Source organism: Lynx canadensis, chromosome A1, assembly GCF_007474595.2.
Source record: "Lynx canadensis isolate LIC74 chromosome A1, mLynCan4.pri.v2, whole genome shotgun sequence".
In the NCBI taxonomy this organism is placed as follows: domain Eukaryota; kingdom Metazoa; phylum Chordata; class Mammalia; order Carnivora; family Felidae; genus Lynx; species Lynx canadensis.
The window spans coordinates 144,705,021-144,722,082 of NC_044303.2; the positions used below are offsets into that span (position 1 = coordinate 144,705,021).

A 17,062-nucleotide genomic window follows, 5' to 3' on the forward strand; every position below is an offset into this window, starting at 1 on the left:
TCTTATAAATGAATGTCACATTGGCAAGTCATTAGTCCTAAAACCTTTTAATATTAAATTATGTTGAATTCATGTTTTGAGGTTCGATCTCTGAATTTCTTCTGCTTCTTTGAGTTGATACGATCTTGTCAATTTTTTATATATACACCATAGGCACTTGGTTGATTTTGTCAAAAAACTTTGAAACATAAATTGTTTGTTAATATTGATAGAGAGGGGAAAAGAAAACTTTGGAAAGTATGGGATGAGTCTCTAAAATGTTGTTTTAGGCAAAATATTAATTTTGATGGCAGATTTGTTCATCTTAAAAGAAGGATTGAAGATTTGGTAGCTTACTGTAAATTTGAATATATTAAACAAAAACAAGTTGTGGATTTCCTTTTTGGATACCTCTTCTGCCTGCACCTTAAATGTTGATGTCACCCAGGGCTCTCTCCTGAGATCTCTTCTTACTTTCAGCCCTGCTTGAGATCTTATCTGGGGTCATGGTTTCTGTAGCTCACATGCTGATGACTTTGTCACATTATTTCCAGCAGCTCCATATTCACACATCTAGGACATCTCTGCCTCAGAAAACATTCAGTTTGAATGCTGAATGAAACAGATTGGAAACAAAGCATTTCCTTCAGTGAGACAGTGATTTCCATGAGGCAGAATCTGAGAAATCAGTTCCTTCCCTTCTAGTGGATGGATTATTTTGTTCAACAGTGAAGATACTGGATTTTTGGCAAGTGGTAGTATTATATCATTTTGCCTTTTTGTAAAGTCACTTTTTATGAAAGGCAGTCAGATGAAAGGCTTTTTATGAAAGGCTTTTTGTTTATTGAGGAAACTGAGCATCTCCATGCCTCTGGCCTTGCCCTTCTCTGTTTCTGCTCTGCACTACCGATGGATTACTTTTAAAAGTGCATATCTGACGATGCTGTTCCCTACTGTTTACAGTTCCTACAATACACTGAGGTGTCATTTTATTTCTGGACCTTTGTACAGTCTGTTTCCTTTTTCTAAAGTGGAAACTTGTACTCATCTTTGTTTCCCTTCTAGTTTGCTGCCTGCTTCTTCAAAGCATCCTTTGCTATTTTCTCATCTTCTAGGTATTATTTCAATGTTGGCGTTTCAGAGGCCAGACCCTTAGGAGCTGAGCTTTCTTCCTTCCCTAAACCTCCTGAACCTAAACCCCTAAACCTCCCCTCACAACCTCTTCTCACTATCTCTTACCCCTACCCCTGTGAACATTTCTCTTCCCATGACTGTAATTGTCAAAATGTCAGTGATTCCCAGATTTCTCTCTCTCCTATTCTCCAGGCTTATATATTCAGCTTAGATTCATAAACACGTCGGTGCATCACAGAAATTTAATGTATTCAATCCTGTTCCTTCTCCTGGTTTCTCCATTCCAGGAACCAGCACTTACACTGAATGAGTTACTTAGACTAAAAATGGAAGTTATCCTGGACATTTCCTTTCTGACAGCCATGTCCAATCTAATACTAAGCCCTGTTGCCTTTAGCTCTAAAATATGTCTAGAGTCTGTGTATGTCTTGCCATCTCCACTGCCATCAGCCTGGTCGAAAGTATACCAGTTCTCACTTGGACAGCTGCAGTATCCTCCTAACTGATCTCTTTTTCAGTATAAAGACTGAATCATGCCACTCCCCTGTTTTAAACTCTTCATTGGCTTTCCACTTGCTTCAAATAAAATTAAAATTCTTTAGGGGCGCATGGGTGACTCGGTTACTTAGGCATCTGGCTCTTGGGTCCAGCTCTGCTCGTCATCTATGGTTTGTGGGATCAAGCCCCACATTGGTCTCCACGCTGACAGCACAGAACCTGCTTGGGATTCTCTCACTTCTTCCCCTCTCTCTTTTCTCCTTCTCTCTCTCTCTCTTTCTCTCTCTGTCCGTGTTCTACTTGAACTCTCTCTCAAATAAATAAACTTAAAAAAAGTTAAAATTCTTGGGGCACCTGGGTGACTCAGTCGGTCAATGTCCGATGCTTGGTTTTGGCTCAGGTTGTGATCTCACAGTTTCTTGGGTTTGAGACCCCCATCGGGCTCTGTGCTGACAGCACGGGTCCTGCTTGGGATTCTCTTGCTCTTCCTGTCTCTCTGCCCCTTCTTCACTTGTGCTGTCTCTGTCTCTTTCAAAATGAATAAACTTAAAAAAAAAAACTCTTTAGCATGGCTCTTCCCTGCATTCACACATTCATCATCTTCTGGTCACTCTGGCCTTTTGCTTTCTGAGCTTCTAAAAGTTTTTTCTCATTCTGTGGTCTTTGCATTTGCTGGGCTGTCTACATAGAGTGTTTTTCTTTTTCTCTTTAATCCTCAAATGACTGATTCCTTTTAAGCCTCACCTTTAAAGTGTCATTCTTCAGAGGTTTTCTCTGACCACCTAATCTAAATTGTGTTCCCTGTGTCATTCTTCGGTAGTATATAGGACTATGTATCATGGTTGATATTTGTTTTTTCTGTTTATTTAATATCTAGCTCTTACTAAATTGTGTGACAAGCATTTGATAAATATTTATTAAGTGAATTATTAAAATAGTGAGTCATTCAAGACCAAACTCAGCTCCTTTGAAAAGTCCTCCTTTTCCTCTTTTCTTCCTCTGTAGAAAGTTAATTGGTCTCAATTTTGTCCAGCCTCTACCCCTTCATCACTAACCGATACAGAATGCATGGGGGGCTCATAGTGCTTTGAATTTATAGATGATCAAGAAATTATGAACAAATGAATCCATTTGAAAATGAATCCATTTGAAAATCATAGGGTGAAAATGTTGTGACATTTTGACAATGTCAAATCCATTTGAACAAATGAATCCATTTGAAAATCATAGGGTTCTCATTAGACTTTGCAAATAAAGGCACACCTATGTGAGAGAAGTTTCTTTTTCTAAGAAAAACAACTTGATTTTAAAAGAACCTTAGAAGCAGGTTTCCTTCATAGGATTCCCTGTTTTCGTGCAACAATCACTTAATTAGGTCTGAAAACATTAACACTTAACAGTGGAAAATATGGTTTGCCCACATCTTGCATTCTTGTCAGTTGTTAGTGGAATTAGAGTAAATAGAAGTTCTTTGGTGAAAGTCAAGTGACTCAGTAAGGAAGCCAGGTTGGGTGATGGGAAGGGGCCATCTTTGGCACAGTTGGTTTTAAGTATCGTGACTCATAACTCTGACCACGTCTAAATAGGAATTTTTTTGTGTAGAGTTATTTGGGTGCACTCTAATTTTCCTTTGGTTCTTTAAGGCTATACCTGTGGAATTTGAATTCCATAATGGATGATTTAGATAGTGTATTAGTTTGCTAGGGGTAACAAAGTATCACAAAGTGGGTAGCATCAACAACACACATTTGTCTCACAGTTCTTTCTGAGGCCTCTGAGGGAGAAGCTGTTCCATACCTGTGTCCTGGCTTTTGGTAGTTTGCTGGCGATCTTTGGTGTCATTTGGCTTGTAGATGCACCTCTTTTCTGTCTGCCTTCACATTCACAGGGTGTTCTTGCAGTGTGCTTATCTCTTCACATGACATTCTTTCAGTAAGGATGCAATCTTACTGGGTTAGGGGCCTACCATATTCCAGTATGACCTCATGTTAACTAATTACATCTACAGTTACCCTATTTCTAACTAAGGTTACATTGCGAGGCACTGGTGATTAGGTCTTCAATGTGTATTTTTTTGTTGACACAATTTAGCCCATTACAGGTAGGCTCAGTAATTTCATATCTTTCCTCCTTTGGGCACAAGCAGATTGAATATATTCATCTCTTGAATGGAAACAAGTGTTTTGATTCTCATTTAAATATATTGCACATGTATTCAACATCTGAAGTGACATTGTAAAGAACCATCGAATTTTGTAAGTTGCAAACATTGTGCACTTTTGTGCCTGCAGTACAGTACTCTGGAAAATCATTCATCTAGCTTATCTTTGAAAAACATTCTATTCTGCGTCTATCCAGGTGAAGGTATTTACACAAAATGTTAGATTGATTTAGGGATCAGAAAGAGACATTTATATGTGAAAAAAAAAATAAGGGAAATGTTTGGGTAGAAAGGAACAGAGGTCCAAATCTAGGGGTTGAGGAGAGAAGGGTAGCCAAGGTGGGAAGGGAGAGAGCTGAGGGCTAAGAGGTAAGATGTGTTACTCTGTCAGGGGGTCTTGTGTGGGAGTGGAAATAAGATGGCAGGGCAGGAAACTTAACGTCTGACTGTGTTGTGTTATTTTAGTCTGTGATATGTCTATTCTTTCAAACAGTTACTCCATCATTTTATAGAGGTGTAAAACTGAGACTCAGGTTAATTATCCAAGATCATCCAGGTAGCACATAGGGCTCATCTAGAATCATACTTCAGGAGTTATTGAGACTTTACCTTCAGTTCTGACGCCCTCACTCAATTGTGTCACTTTGTACAAGTTATGAATTTTCATATACCTCTGTTTCTTCACCTGTAAAATGGGAATTATAATACCTTCCTCACTCACAGTGTTGTTGTGAGGACCAAATGAGACAGTATATGTAAAGAATTCCTGTGGTTCTTAGCATCAGTTATGTGGTTAAGAAAATAGCTCTTGTCTTTAGAATTGGTTATAATTTATAACCAAAAAACTGGAGGCAACCTAGCTATTAGTAGGGGAATAGAAAAATAAATTGTAACCAGTCTTACATTAGAATAATGATGCAGCGGTGAAAATAAAGACAGTCGTATGATGACCCAGCTGGAGGCTTCCAGGGATGACAGGGCAGAGGCTGTGCGCTGTTGTCAGCTGTCTAGCATCTGTCTGGTTGGTTCTGTATCTGGTTCTTGCCTGTGTTTTACCTTTGCTTGTAGCTACAGTCAGGATTGTGAGGAGAGTTTGCAAGGAGCACTGGTGAGTAAGTCGTGTCTTTATCAGTCCCCTCTCAGAATGGTGCCACCATTGGTAATTGAGCTCTTTCATTTTATGTGGCTGGGCTTGGATCACAGCCTTTCTCTTTTACTTAGTGCTCTGAACCTGAGTCCTGGGAACTTAGGAAGCTCAGTCTCATGTTCTGATTGAGTACACGTTAATGTGTTTGTTAACACTAAAGGTAGTACATTGGCTGGAGAAACTAAGTGCTTAACAGCAGCAACAAAAAACACCACACGGTTTGATAGTTCTAACAGTGGAAATTTTTAGTATTGTTTTTTTTAATGTTTATTTTTGGAGAGAGAGAGACAGAGTGTGAGTGGAGGAAGGGGCAGAGAGAGAGGGAGACGCAGAATCTGAAGCAGGCTCCAGGTTCTGAGCTTTCAGCACAGAGCCCGACACAGGGCTTGAATCCATGAACAGCAAGATCATGACCTGAGCCGAAGTCGGACACTTAACCGACTGAGCCACCCAGGCACCCCTAACAGTGGAAATTGGTTTCTTCTTTATCTTTGCATAAACAAACCGTGGCCTTTCCCTGGGTGGGCTGGATTGAGGGTGGGCTGGAACTCTTTACATAGGCATTTAGGAACTCCACAGCCTATTCAGTCTTAAACATGTGATTTCTGAGGTCAACCTGGATATTGACATCCAGCCAGAGGAAGGGGACAGGGTATGGAGGACATATTTTTGGTTCACCAAGTCTTGCGGTGAGTGGTAAATTTCTGCTCACATGTCATTGGGTAGAACTCATTCTAATGGAATCAGAATGATACCCCTTAACTGCAAGGCAAGTTAACAGATGTTTGTCAAGGACAAAGAAGACATGTTTGATGACTGCCTAGCAGTCTGTTGCCAGAGATGGGCTATCCTTTTTTTACCTGTGTATAGTTGTATTTCAACTGTGTAGTACTCTTTTTTAAAAACATTTTAATGATTAACTTATTTAAATTTCTAATAGGCAATACCTTCACATAGTTGCAGAGTTTAAAAATGTAAAAAGATAATATAGTGAAGTATTTGTCTTTCATCTCTGCCCCACATCTGTCCAGTTCCTATTGGATAATCATGGTGGTTATTTTCTTGTCTATCTCTCCAGAGACATTTTGTTTTAAAAGCAAATAAATAAATATGAATATGTATATTCCTGCCTCCCTTTTTCTACGTGGATGGGGGTGTAATATACACAGAACTCTTTGCTTCTTTCCCTTAGTGATATAAGATAGTTATTTTAAATTTTGTGTTAGTCTTTCTCCATTACAAGATGTTGTTCCTACTCTTAAGGAGTTTCTAATCTAATTTGGTCAAGGTCTAATCTAGTGAGGAGGATATGCAGGTAGGGAAAGCTTTTGTACCTAAGATAAAATACTTATCTGGTACACACTGTACAGTTCAATGCTATAATTAGAGCAAATGAAGAATCCTTTTTTAATTCGAATTAGATTTTTAGAGAACTTCATAAGAGAATTAAGTGTGCTAAGTTTATTCTTGGCATTTAAATCACATAAACCATTGAAATTAGCAAAACTGAAAATTGTCGGTATTAGGAAATAGGTCTCTGACTATTGGCTACATTTTTGTGTAATTATCGAAAGCACTAAGTACATTCTAGTGATAGTTAATTCTCTTGAATAATTAAATGACTTTTGTTTTGGTAAACTCATTTGTTTAGAGTATTCACGGTGTTTTTCTAATTCATGGCTCTGGCCTAAATGACAAAGTAATAAAATGTTATGTATTTCCTTCATTTACCATTTAATTTATATTAACAAAACTAAATGCCATTTTTTAAATGTTTATTCATTTTTATGAATGATGGGGGGGAAGTGGGAGAATGAGAGAGAGAGAGAGAGAGAGAGGACAGAGGATGTGACGCAGGCTCTGCACTGACAGCAGAGAGCCTTATGCAGGACTTGAACCCATGAACTGTGAGATCGTGACCTGAGCCCAAGCCAGATGTTCAAGTGACTGAGGCACCCAGGCGCCCCCAAATACCATTTTAAACTCTCTGGAACTTGTTGCACTGAACTGCATTATGAGGCCCAGTTTATTCTTTGTGATTTCCCATTTTCCATGACCCTGCCAACACAGCATTCAGCTTTGGTGACTGAATTTCCTCAGCCCAGTGAGACACACAGTACTGCTCATAAATGGAAAGGAAGATTAGTAGGTGGTGCATAGCTGAGAGCTGAGATTGATTGGTGTTGACCCCTGCGTCTTTGCCTTTGCTATGTGACTGTATGAGCAGAAAGTGCTGCTACCAAGAAAAAAGTGATCCCACGTGCCTCTTATCTGAATGTCTGCCCTGACTTAGTGCATATAGAGGAACTAGTGTCTCTTGGGATGCTTATCTTGGGAGCCTGTAGCTGGTCTCTGCTTTGTTGTGTAGTATTAGGCCTCCATGGAAGTCTAAACTGGTTCATGTGACCAGCAGTAAATGAAAGCTTTCATTTGTGCTGAGGAAGAGACGTACAGGAGAGAAGGAGGAGGAAGAATTGGAGATCTTTTCCTTCTTGGCTCTTCCAGCTTTATTTTTCTCTCTTTGTGCCTTTACTAGGAGGGATTTTCAGAGTATATCCCCTCAAAATGTTGTGGGAGGACTTCATTTCCTGTGGCTGTAATGTCATAAACATTGCAGAGCTTTTTAAATAATAATAATAACAACAACAACAATAATAATAATGGGAAAACCTAAGGGAAGAGATTGAAGAAGGAGCTAGAAATGGAAGTGAGTTGACTTTGCTGCTGCCATTGTCCCCCAGCCTCTGCAGGTGTTGGTAATCAAAAGGATTGGGTTTTTAAGAGCCTTGTGGGAAACTGCAGGGAAGGCCTTGTGTCAGTCTTAAGTTAGGGAGGCCAGAGTAATGTGAGACCCTCAAAGGATCATAATCTCACTGAAGAGAGGGGACAAAGAAATATGTCTGTCTTGGCCTAGTCTTTACAAAGGGAAAATTTTCCAAGAATTCTTAACCCAGGTCCACCCTCACTCAGGTTTGCTATTCCAATTTGTACTATCTGTGTGGTCTGGCAATTCCCAACTTGTGAAAGTTGTTTTAAATGGTCCCATGCTGGGACTCCTGAGTGGCTCAGTCTTTTGAGCATCCAACTCTTGATTTCGGCTCAGGTCATGATCCCAACATCATGGGATCAAGCCCCACATTGGTCTTCACATTGAGCATGGAGCCCACTTAAGATTCTTTCTCTCCCTCTCTCTGTCTCTCTCTCCCTCTGCCTCTCTTCCTGCTGTCTCTCTCTCTCTAAAGACAAAAGAAAAAAAAATGATCCCACACCTCAGGGTTCCTAGCAGAAGCAAATGTAAAGCTTCCCTGAAGGGATACACTCTCAGTCCAGGCTTCCTAGGAATCCCAAAAAGAAAGCTCTACGATAAGCTCAGAAGCCACAATTACAACAGTCACGGGGAAACAAGTAACCATGGCTGTGAGCAGAAATTATAAACAGCAGAACTAGAATCCAAGATATTCAGATAATGAGATTATGAAAGATAAATATCAAACTACCAAGTTGAAAGAAATACAAAAGAAAATGAAAAATATGAGCACAGAACAAAAATGCCATCAAAGGAGAGTAGGTTGTTTTTTAAGAAGAACCGCATACAACTTTTAGAAACAGCAGATGGGTTAAACAAGAATAGATGCATTTTAGTTAAAATGCAGGGTAGTATCTGAAAAACTTACCTGGCATGTAGCACAGAGAGACAGTATGATAAAATGTACAAGAGATTGAGAGAGAATTAGGTGGTCTAACATAATCCTCATTAGCTTTCCAGAGGAAAATTGGAATAGGGAGAGAGACATTATGCAAAGAGATTGTCCTTTGACAATTCTTTATTAGGATGAGAATTTCTTATATTTCATGCAAGATATAGATGCTTAGGTTTTGAAAGCACATGGACCCAAAGTGCATTTGAGAACACAAAAACCCACATTTCAATAGGTCACACAAACTATGACACTAAAATCAAATGTAAAAATATTAGAGCAGAGAGCAAAGAAAGATCACTTGTAATGCCCTAAAAATTACATAACTGATTTGATTTCTAATTTCTGTGCTTCATTTGCTTTCTTTGAGTGGTTTCTTTTGGATTTGTTGAATTTTTTTTTTTTTCATTTATTACCACCCATTCCCTGCCCAAAGCTCCGTGGTTTGTATTGCCTTTTCCTGTTGTCTCTTGTTTCTGTTGATTCTTACTCATCTAGTTGCTTTTTATACTTGATTATCTTTGTGCACTGGTTCTATTCTTTGAACATTTATTTTAAGAATAATGTGAAGGCTAGGATGAAGGTGGCTTTTCTTCTTGTTTGCTTCTGCCAGGTTCTTGGTGGCATGGCCAGTCTGGGACCATCTTAATTTGAGTTCAGTGTTTGATATGTTCTAGTCCATCCAAATGATGCTAACGGAGGCTGTGAGTTCATCTTTACTATGAAGCCAGTTCACTTTCTGGCAGAATCTTCTGGTATATCTCTTTAGTACAAAAGTGGCTTTGACTGCTGGATTACTTCCCTGGGTTCTTGTTTTTTTTAGATTTAAGTGTATTTATTCCTTACCATTTTGTTAGTTCTTTGATACTTTTATGAACATGTTTTTTATGTTTCATGTGGCTTTTTAAATTGTCCTCATTAGAAGGATGGTCTGAAAGTACTGGTTCCCACCATTACCAAAAGCAAAAATCATATTCTCTTTTCAGAGACTCAAGTTTATGTCTTAAATTGGTAATGGAAGGTAGCTGTCAAAGAATTGTTCTGCTTAATATTCTGAAAAGAGTGAACTGTGGTCTGTTACTAAAATGATGCATCATTAGAACAGGAGTAATAGAAATCCTTAAAAGCTTGTTGGGTGATTTATAATTTGCAACAGGGTACATATTCACAATAGCACTTTAGAATGTAATTTCATAAGTAAAATAAAAACTTACTTTCGTGGTGTGTAAGGTTCTGAGCCTGATGTTTGTGGATGACTCATACTCCCATCTCTTTACATGTTCCTTCTTCCCTCTCCTTCCCTGCCTTATCTATCACAACTCCTGCTAGTTTGACCTCTTTAATGTCTCTTAAAATATGTGCCTTTTCATCCCTCTATTCTCTACCCAAGTTCAGATCATCAAAATCACTCCCCTGGATTACTGAAACAGCCCTCCTGCCACCATCCTTATGTCCTTTCACACATTAACCATTGGCTCTCATTGTTCTCAGGATAAAGTCAAAGCTCCTGTGTGGCCCGTGCCCCTCACATGACCATTCGCTACCTAGCTGCCTAGCTGCTGCTGTCACACTCTCACACTGTCACCCTCCATCTTCCTGTACATCTGCCTGTGCTCCTTCTACAATTGGCACTTTTGTAAGCACACAGTAATTGTTCATTAAGTGAAGGACTGAATGACGTGTGTGAAGCTAAGGAAATTCAAGTAATCATAAGCCCTCTTATGTTTCTATTAGAAAGCTGTGTAGGTAGTTGGTTTAGCCATATTGCATGAGTACTATATTAATGTCTGAATTTAATTTATTAATTATATATCATCTGTCTTTAGAGCAAACTTTTCAGTGAAAAGTCAAAGCAGAAACAAACAACAAAAAACTACCTCTCTTCAGTAGTTTGTATTTGAGCTTTCCTCACCCATATAACCTTATGTTAGAATTATAGCAACCAGGAGGTAAAAACTTCATCACATGTCCTTACAGTGGCAACAGCTGTAGGTTATGTACTGTATTTCTGACTGATGACCACACACAACAGATAATAGCATCATTACCCAGTTCATCTTCAAATGTGAAGGACTCCAGTGACACTCACTTTTAGTCCTTGGGTCTTTTGTGCTAAAGAAGAATCTTTGTCATCCCCAGGACCTCAAGTGTGTGGTTTTTTGTCACATGGAATGAAATGACTCAGGTGCCTTATTTTATTTTGTTTAGGATGTGTCATGCTGTGAGATCAACTGTAGGCTACTATAGGGCATCTTGAAATAAGCATTTTTATCATCATAGTTGACAGTTACTACTTCCTGTTTTGTTGACTGTCACAATTACTGAATGTTTCTTATTGATTGCACCAAAATAATTTTTCTCTCTTTTGGTGATCTCACGTATTATTTTATTAGGGTTATTTGGAAAGTCTTGTTACTGCTCCTAATTAAAGAACAGTTCCAAGATATACAAACTCTTTAAAAAACTTGATTAGAAGTCAGTTTATTAATTTGCATTGTGATCTGCATATAGGAGCTAAAAGTAGCTCCCCCAGTGGTGAGAAATTTGTGGTAAACAGTGCCACACACCCTGTCACCCTCTCCCTGCCTGTTTTGGACACCTGGAAATGCATATGGCATTCTTTCTCAGTGTAGCCTAGTAACCAGTCTCAACACAGTACTTCAGGTCCCCACGACCAGTCAGATTTGGCCCTTGAGATCCCAGGGCTAGCTTTTCTTGTGTATTTCTTCCTTGCTCACTTTGCACAGAATATATATTTTTGCATGTTTGCGCCTTATGGCTCTACACACAGTTATTTTCAAACTTACATTTTGGGTGCTGTTTCTTCCTCCTCCATTATGTTCTTTGTGGTACCTACCAAACAAATTGTCTAAGCAAATAAAGATCACTGTAATAACAGTGATGATAACTAATGTGTATTGAGTGTTTACTATGTACCAGGCACTGTACTAAGTGCTTAACATGCATTATTTCATTGTAATCTTGTAAGAACTCTGAGTTAGACACCACTATTCTTCCCATTTTAAAGATGGAGAAACTAGGGCAAGGCTAAATAACTGGTAAATGGCAGAGCCTCGATTTTCACCAAAGTCACCTGCCTTCTCAACCCCAATTTTTAACCTCTGAGCTGTTACCTCCTTAACCAATGAAGGCTGGGTTAAAACCAGAATGATCATAGTAAATATGCTTTTGCCTGTGCTGTCATTGGGCTAAAATAAAAATCCAGTACCTTTGTATTTTTCCAGATTGCAAACCAACTTAGCACAACATTTTTTGTCTCTTTCTAAGAAATTTATAGTTTTATATCTATTTTTAAAAAAATCTTCTGGAAGATTTCATAAATATGACTTAGGTTTTTATTAACCTCTTTTGCTTTTATCTTTCCATATCTCCGACAACCTTTATAATTTTTGAGAGAGTAGCTATCTTTGTAGGCTGTCTTATACGTTCACAGATGGTATTATTCTATCTGTCCTCATACCATCTGCAGCATCAACCTAGTCTATTCCAATTGGTGTTATCTTTCATTTATGCAGGAGTGAGTTATTAAAATAAAACTTTATATTTGTATAGCATTTTGGGTAAACGTTAGGGTAAAACATGGATTTATTTTATCACAACAATCTTATGCAAAGAAAATTTAATTTTTTATTTTTTTCACCTCTTCCTGAATTACTTTATATGTAGTCTTTGGAATTGAATTGAATTGAATTCAACAACTATTTATTGAACACATATTATGATCCCAGACCTGTGAGAATGAAGAAATGATCCCTGTTTTCACTGAGCTTATAGTCCAACAGAAAAGACAGAGAAGTAAATATAATTACATTTTCCACTATGGAAAGACTGTAGAGGGTCATGTGGAAAAGGATGGCAAAGGATTAAATTTGATCTAGTGAGCCCAGAAAGCCCTTTCAGAAGAAGGGTACGTAGGAGTGTGCCAAACCAAGTAGAGCTGGTAGGCAGTAGGGAAGAGGAAGAGAGTCTTCAAGGCAGAGTGAGCAGCAAATGAGGAGGCTCCGATGTCAGAGAACTTGGACGAAGATATTGGATCAAGTTCACTCTGACTGAGACTTACAGACAGAGGAGGAGTGGCAGTGGTCAAGGTGAGACTTGAGAGGTAAGGTAGGCAGGGGTACTGGTTACCACAAGGTAACCCGTTGTCTTGTGGGTCAGTGAAGGAATCTAGATTACTGGCAAGTCATTGATGAGCTGAAAGCAGAGGTTAAGACATGAACAGATTTGGGTTTTAGGAAGACTGCTCAGACTTCTCAGTGTGGAGAATGGATTGGAAAAAGAGAATTAGATAGATCTGGGGAGGAAAGTTAGGAGGCTCTTTTTGTAGTCTGTGTGAGACATGATTTTTACTTACACGAGGGTAATGGCAGTAGAGATGAAAGAAATAGACTGATTTAAGGGACCACTCCACTGAGAATGGAGGAACCAGTCTATATGTTTACAAAGCTCTGGCGTGTTCTGCATCATGCTGAACCAAATGCCTGTTCTACATAGTAGAGCATGAGCCAGAGAAAAATGGAACAAAAATGAAACCAAGTTAGTATGCATTTTGTAAATAGGCATGACCTCCCAGAGTAGTTTGAAGGGTAATAAAGAGAAAAGAAATTAATTAGCTGCCAAGTACCATACTCAATTTAACAGTCATCTGGGCAGGATCTGATGTAAGGCTTGCCCTTCACATCAGCATGTGTGATATCAACAGAATTTTGATAGACAAATACGTATTCAGTAGCTGATGTTTCCCTTTGCCCCTAAATGTCAGTTCCTTCTTTCATTTGCTTGCTTGCTCATTCTTTTATTCATTCAAAAACACATTTACTGAGGGCCCACTGTCTATTAGATACGTTTTTTATCTCAGTCTTTAATACCACATTATGGCGATTGTAACTAGTATAGGCCTTTAGTGTTTATAGGTACTAGATGGGCCACATCTCATTTAGGACACAGTTAGTTAATCAGGTTTCCATTTTAAGTTGACAGTTATGCCATTTCCTCCCAAGCGGCCCACCTATCACTTAGGGTGTAGCCACTGGTGAAATCCTGCAACCCTGTCTGATATCATTTCTTCTGTATTTTCTCTTGCTGTTCTGAGTCTTTGCTCAGGTTCTGTATGCCTAATCCCATTTTGATCAAACAGTCAATCAGTTCAGCCACCACCACCAAGTCTTCTATCAAAGTAGTTGGCTGAGTGAGGTTTTTTTTTTTGACGGAGGTGATCAGTCGTTACAGTCAGAATAAACTCACTTGCCCATTGTAGACTATTACATTAGTCAAGGGAAAACAAGCGGTTGTAAGAAATGAATCCTCAATCTCGGTGGTTTAAATACTATAAAAGTTTATTTCTTGCTAATGTGAAGTCCAGCTGGTGGCAAATGTGGGAGCAATGGGTTTTCTGCTACAGTAAAGGGACCCAGGCTGAGAGAGTCTTCAGGTGGCTCACAAGATTGTTCTGGTCCCAGCCTTCAGCTGGGAAAGAGCAAATGTGAAAGATCACACAGGAGGTTTTTATGAGCCAGAGCTAGCCTTGGCTTAATCCTTCCTGCTTGCAGTTTATTGTCTACAACTTGAGTACTTGGCCATACCTAATTGCAGAGGGAAACTGGGAAATGTCTGTGTGTTTGCCCCGGAGGAATGGAAAACCTAATGAGCCAGGTTCTGCTCCACAGAGCTAATGTCTTTCCTTTTGTGATACTTGCTCTTTTATTCAAATGAAAGGGGCAGGGAAGGGCCAGAGGTGTGGAGGAGTCTCTTTTGTGTTTTCTAAGTAGCTGTTGTCTCAGTGCTTGGACATGAGAGTGGGAAACGTATCTGTTCTGAATTCCTAATATAACTTAATAATTGTTATTACTCTGTTCTCACAGGGAGATAAATGCTCGACTAGATGCTGTATCGGAAGTACTCCATTCAGAATCCAGTGTATTTGGTCAGATAGAAAATCATCTACGTAAATTGCCTGATATAGAGAGAGGACTCTGTAGCATTTATCACAAAAAAGTAAGTGTGATAGAAAGCAGTTCTATTAAAACTGGCAATGTTCTTCAGCATGAGGATCCCAGATATTAAAACATCTCAGAGTTTTATTTTTGTTATTATTTTGTGAAATCTTAGAGATAATGACAGAATTCTTAAGAGAATTAAATTATACAAGTTGAAGGTATTCCAGTTTTTGCATTGTAGAAAATAAAGTTTGCCCATTTCTGTTAACTACAACAACAGATAGAAGCCTTTCTGGTATAATACAGGATGTTCTTATGTTGCATCCTAAAAATGTGGACCATCATCACATTAGGAAATTTCTTAGACTAGTCAGTTTTAAAAAGAGATGCCTTATTTCTTTTGACCCCAGAACAACTTCTTATTTAACTTTTCCAAAGGAAAGATCTGCTATTATGTTTGTGGTGGTATTGCTATACAAATAAGTTTGGGTATGGAAGGTAAGCAAAAAGCATTATTATGACTTTCATCACTTAAGCTTTACAGTTTGTTGTAACAATCAATAACGAAAGAGGTTTTCCCCATGAGGCTAGCAGGAGATTTTTTAACAGAAACCTTGCAAGCCAGAAGGGAGTGGCACGATATATTAAAAGCGCTGAATGGGAAAAATCTGTAGCCAAGAATTTTCTATCCAGCATGGCTATCATTCAGAATACAAGAAGAGATAGAGTTTCCCCAGACAAACAAAAACTAAAGGAGTTCATGACCACTCAGCCAACTCTGCAGGAGATATTAAAGGGACTTTGAGTAGAAAGGAGAGACCAAAAGTGAAGTCTAAAGGTAGGAAACCCAAAAACAATAAAAAATGAATATTTCAGTAAAAATCAGTCAAGGAACTCACCCACAAAAAGGATATAAAATATAATAACATATACCTAAAATGTGGGGAGGAGAGAAAAACAGTTTCATTTTTTTTTTTTTTTTTTTAATGTTTTATTTATTTTGGGGACAGAGAGAGACAGAGCATGAACGGGGGAGGGGCAGAGAGAGAGGGAGACACAGAATCGGAAACAGGCTCCAGGCTCTGAGCCATCAGCCCAGAGCCTGATGCGGGGCTCGAACTCCCGGACCGCGAGATCGTGACCTGGCTGAAGTCGGACGCTTAACCGACTGCGCCACCCAGGCGCCCCGAGAAAAACAGTTTCAAACTTGAATGACTGTTAACTTAATATACACTGCTACATGCAGATTACAGAGTAATCATATATGAAAAACCACTAATAAACTTGTAAAGAATAAAGAAAAAGAAATCTAAATATATCACTGAAGAAAATCAGCAACATGAAAGAGAAAGACAAGAAAGGATCAGAGAAAGTCTTCAGAAACTACCACAAAATAAGTAATAAAATGGCAATAAATACATATCTATCAATAGTTACTTTAAATGTAAATGGACTAAACGCTCTAATCAAAAGACATAGGGTGACAGAAAGAATAACAAAACAAAACCCGTCTATATGCTGCCCACTAGAGACTCATTTTAAACCTAATGACACCTGCTGATTGAAAGTGAGGGGATGGAGAAACATCGACCATGCAAATGGATGTCAAAAGAAAGCCAGAGTAGCAATACTTACATCGGACAAACTAGACTTTTAGGCAAAGACTGTAGCAAGAAGGGCACTATATAATAATAAGGGTGACAATCCAGCAAGATGAAAAAAAACAATTGTAAATATTTATGTACTCAAATACATAAACAGTTAATAACAAACATAAAGGAACTAATCAATAATAATACACAGGACAACATCAAAACCCTAGAGGAGAAAGCAGGAAAAAACCTCTTTGACCTCAGCCACAGCAATTTCTTACTCGACACATCTCCAAAGGCAAGGGGATTAAAAAGCAAAAATGAACTAATGGGACCTCATCAAGATAAAAAGCTTCTGCACTGCCAAGGAAACAATCAACAAAACTAAAAGGCAATCAACGGAATGGGAAAGATATTTGCAAATGACGTAAAGGGTAAAGGGCTAGTATCTAAAATCTATAAAGAACTCACCTAACTCCACACCCGAAAAACAAATAATCCAGTGAAGAAATGGGCAGAAGACATGAATAGACACTTTTCCAAAGAAGACGTCCAGATGGCCAACAGACACATGAAAAGATGCTCAACGTCACTGCTCATCAGGGAAATACAAATCAAAACCACACTGAGATACCACCTCATGCCAGTCAGAGTGGCTAAAATGAACAAATCAGGAGACTATAGATGCTGGAGAGGATGTGGAGAAACGGGAACCCTCTTACACTGTTGGTGGGAATGCAAACTGGTGCAACCGCTCTGGAAAATGGCGTGGAGGTTCCTCAAAAAATTAAAAATAGAACTACCCTATGACCCAGCAGTAGCACTGCTAGGAATTTAGCCAAGGGATACAGGAGTGCTGATGCATAGGGGCACTTGTATCCCAATGTTTATAGCAG

General features: G+C 38.8%; 1 protein-coding gene across 2 annotated transcripts in view; it reads left to right on the top strand.

Annotated features, from left to right (window-relative positions):
• MSH3 (mutS homolog 3) overlaps positions 1 to 17,062 on the top strand; it is a 188,592-nt gene that overhangs the window by 79,841 nt on the left and 91,689 nt on the right. For both annotated transcript variants that reach the window (XM_030323803.1, XM_030323814.1), the window contains exon 13: positions 14,500 to 14,632. In XM_030323803.1, the coding sequence (XP_030179663.1) occupies positions 14,500 to 14,632 (133 nt within the window). The remainder of the gene's footprint in view (positions 1 to 14,499; positions 14,633 to 17,062) is intronic.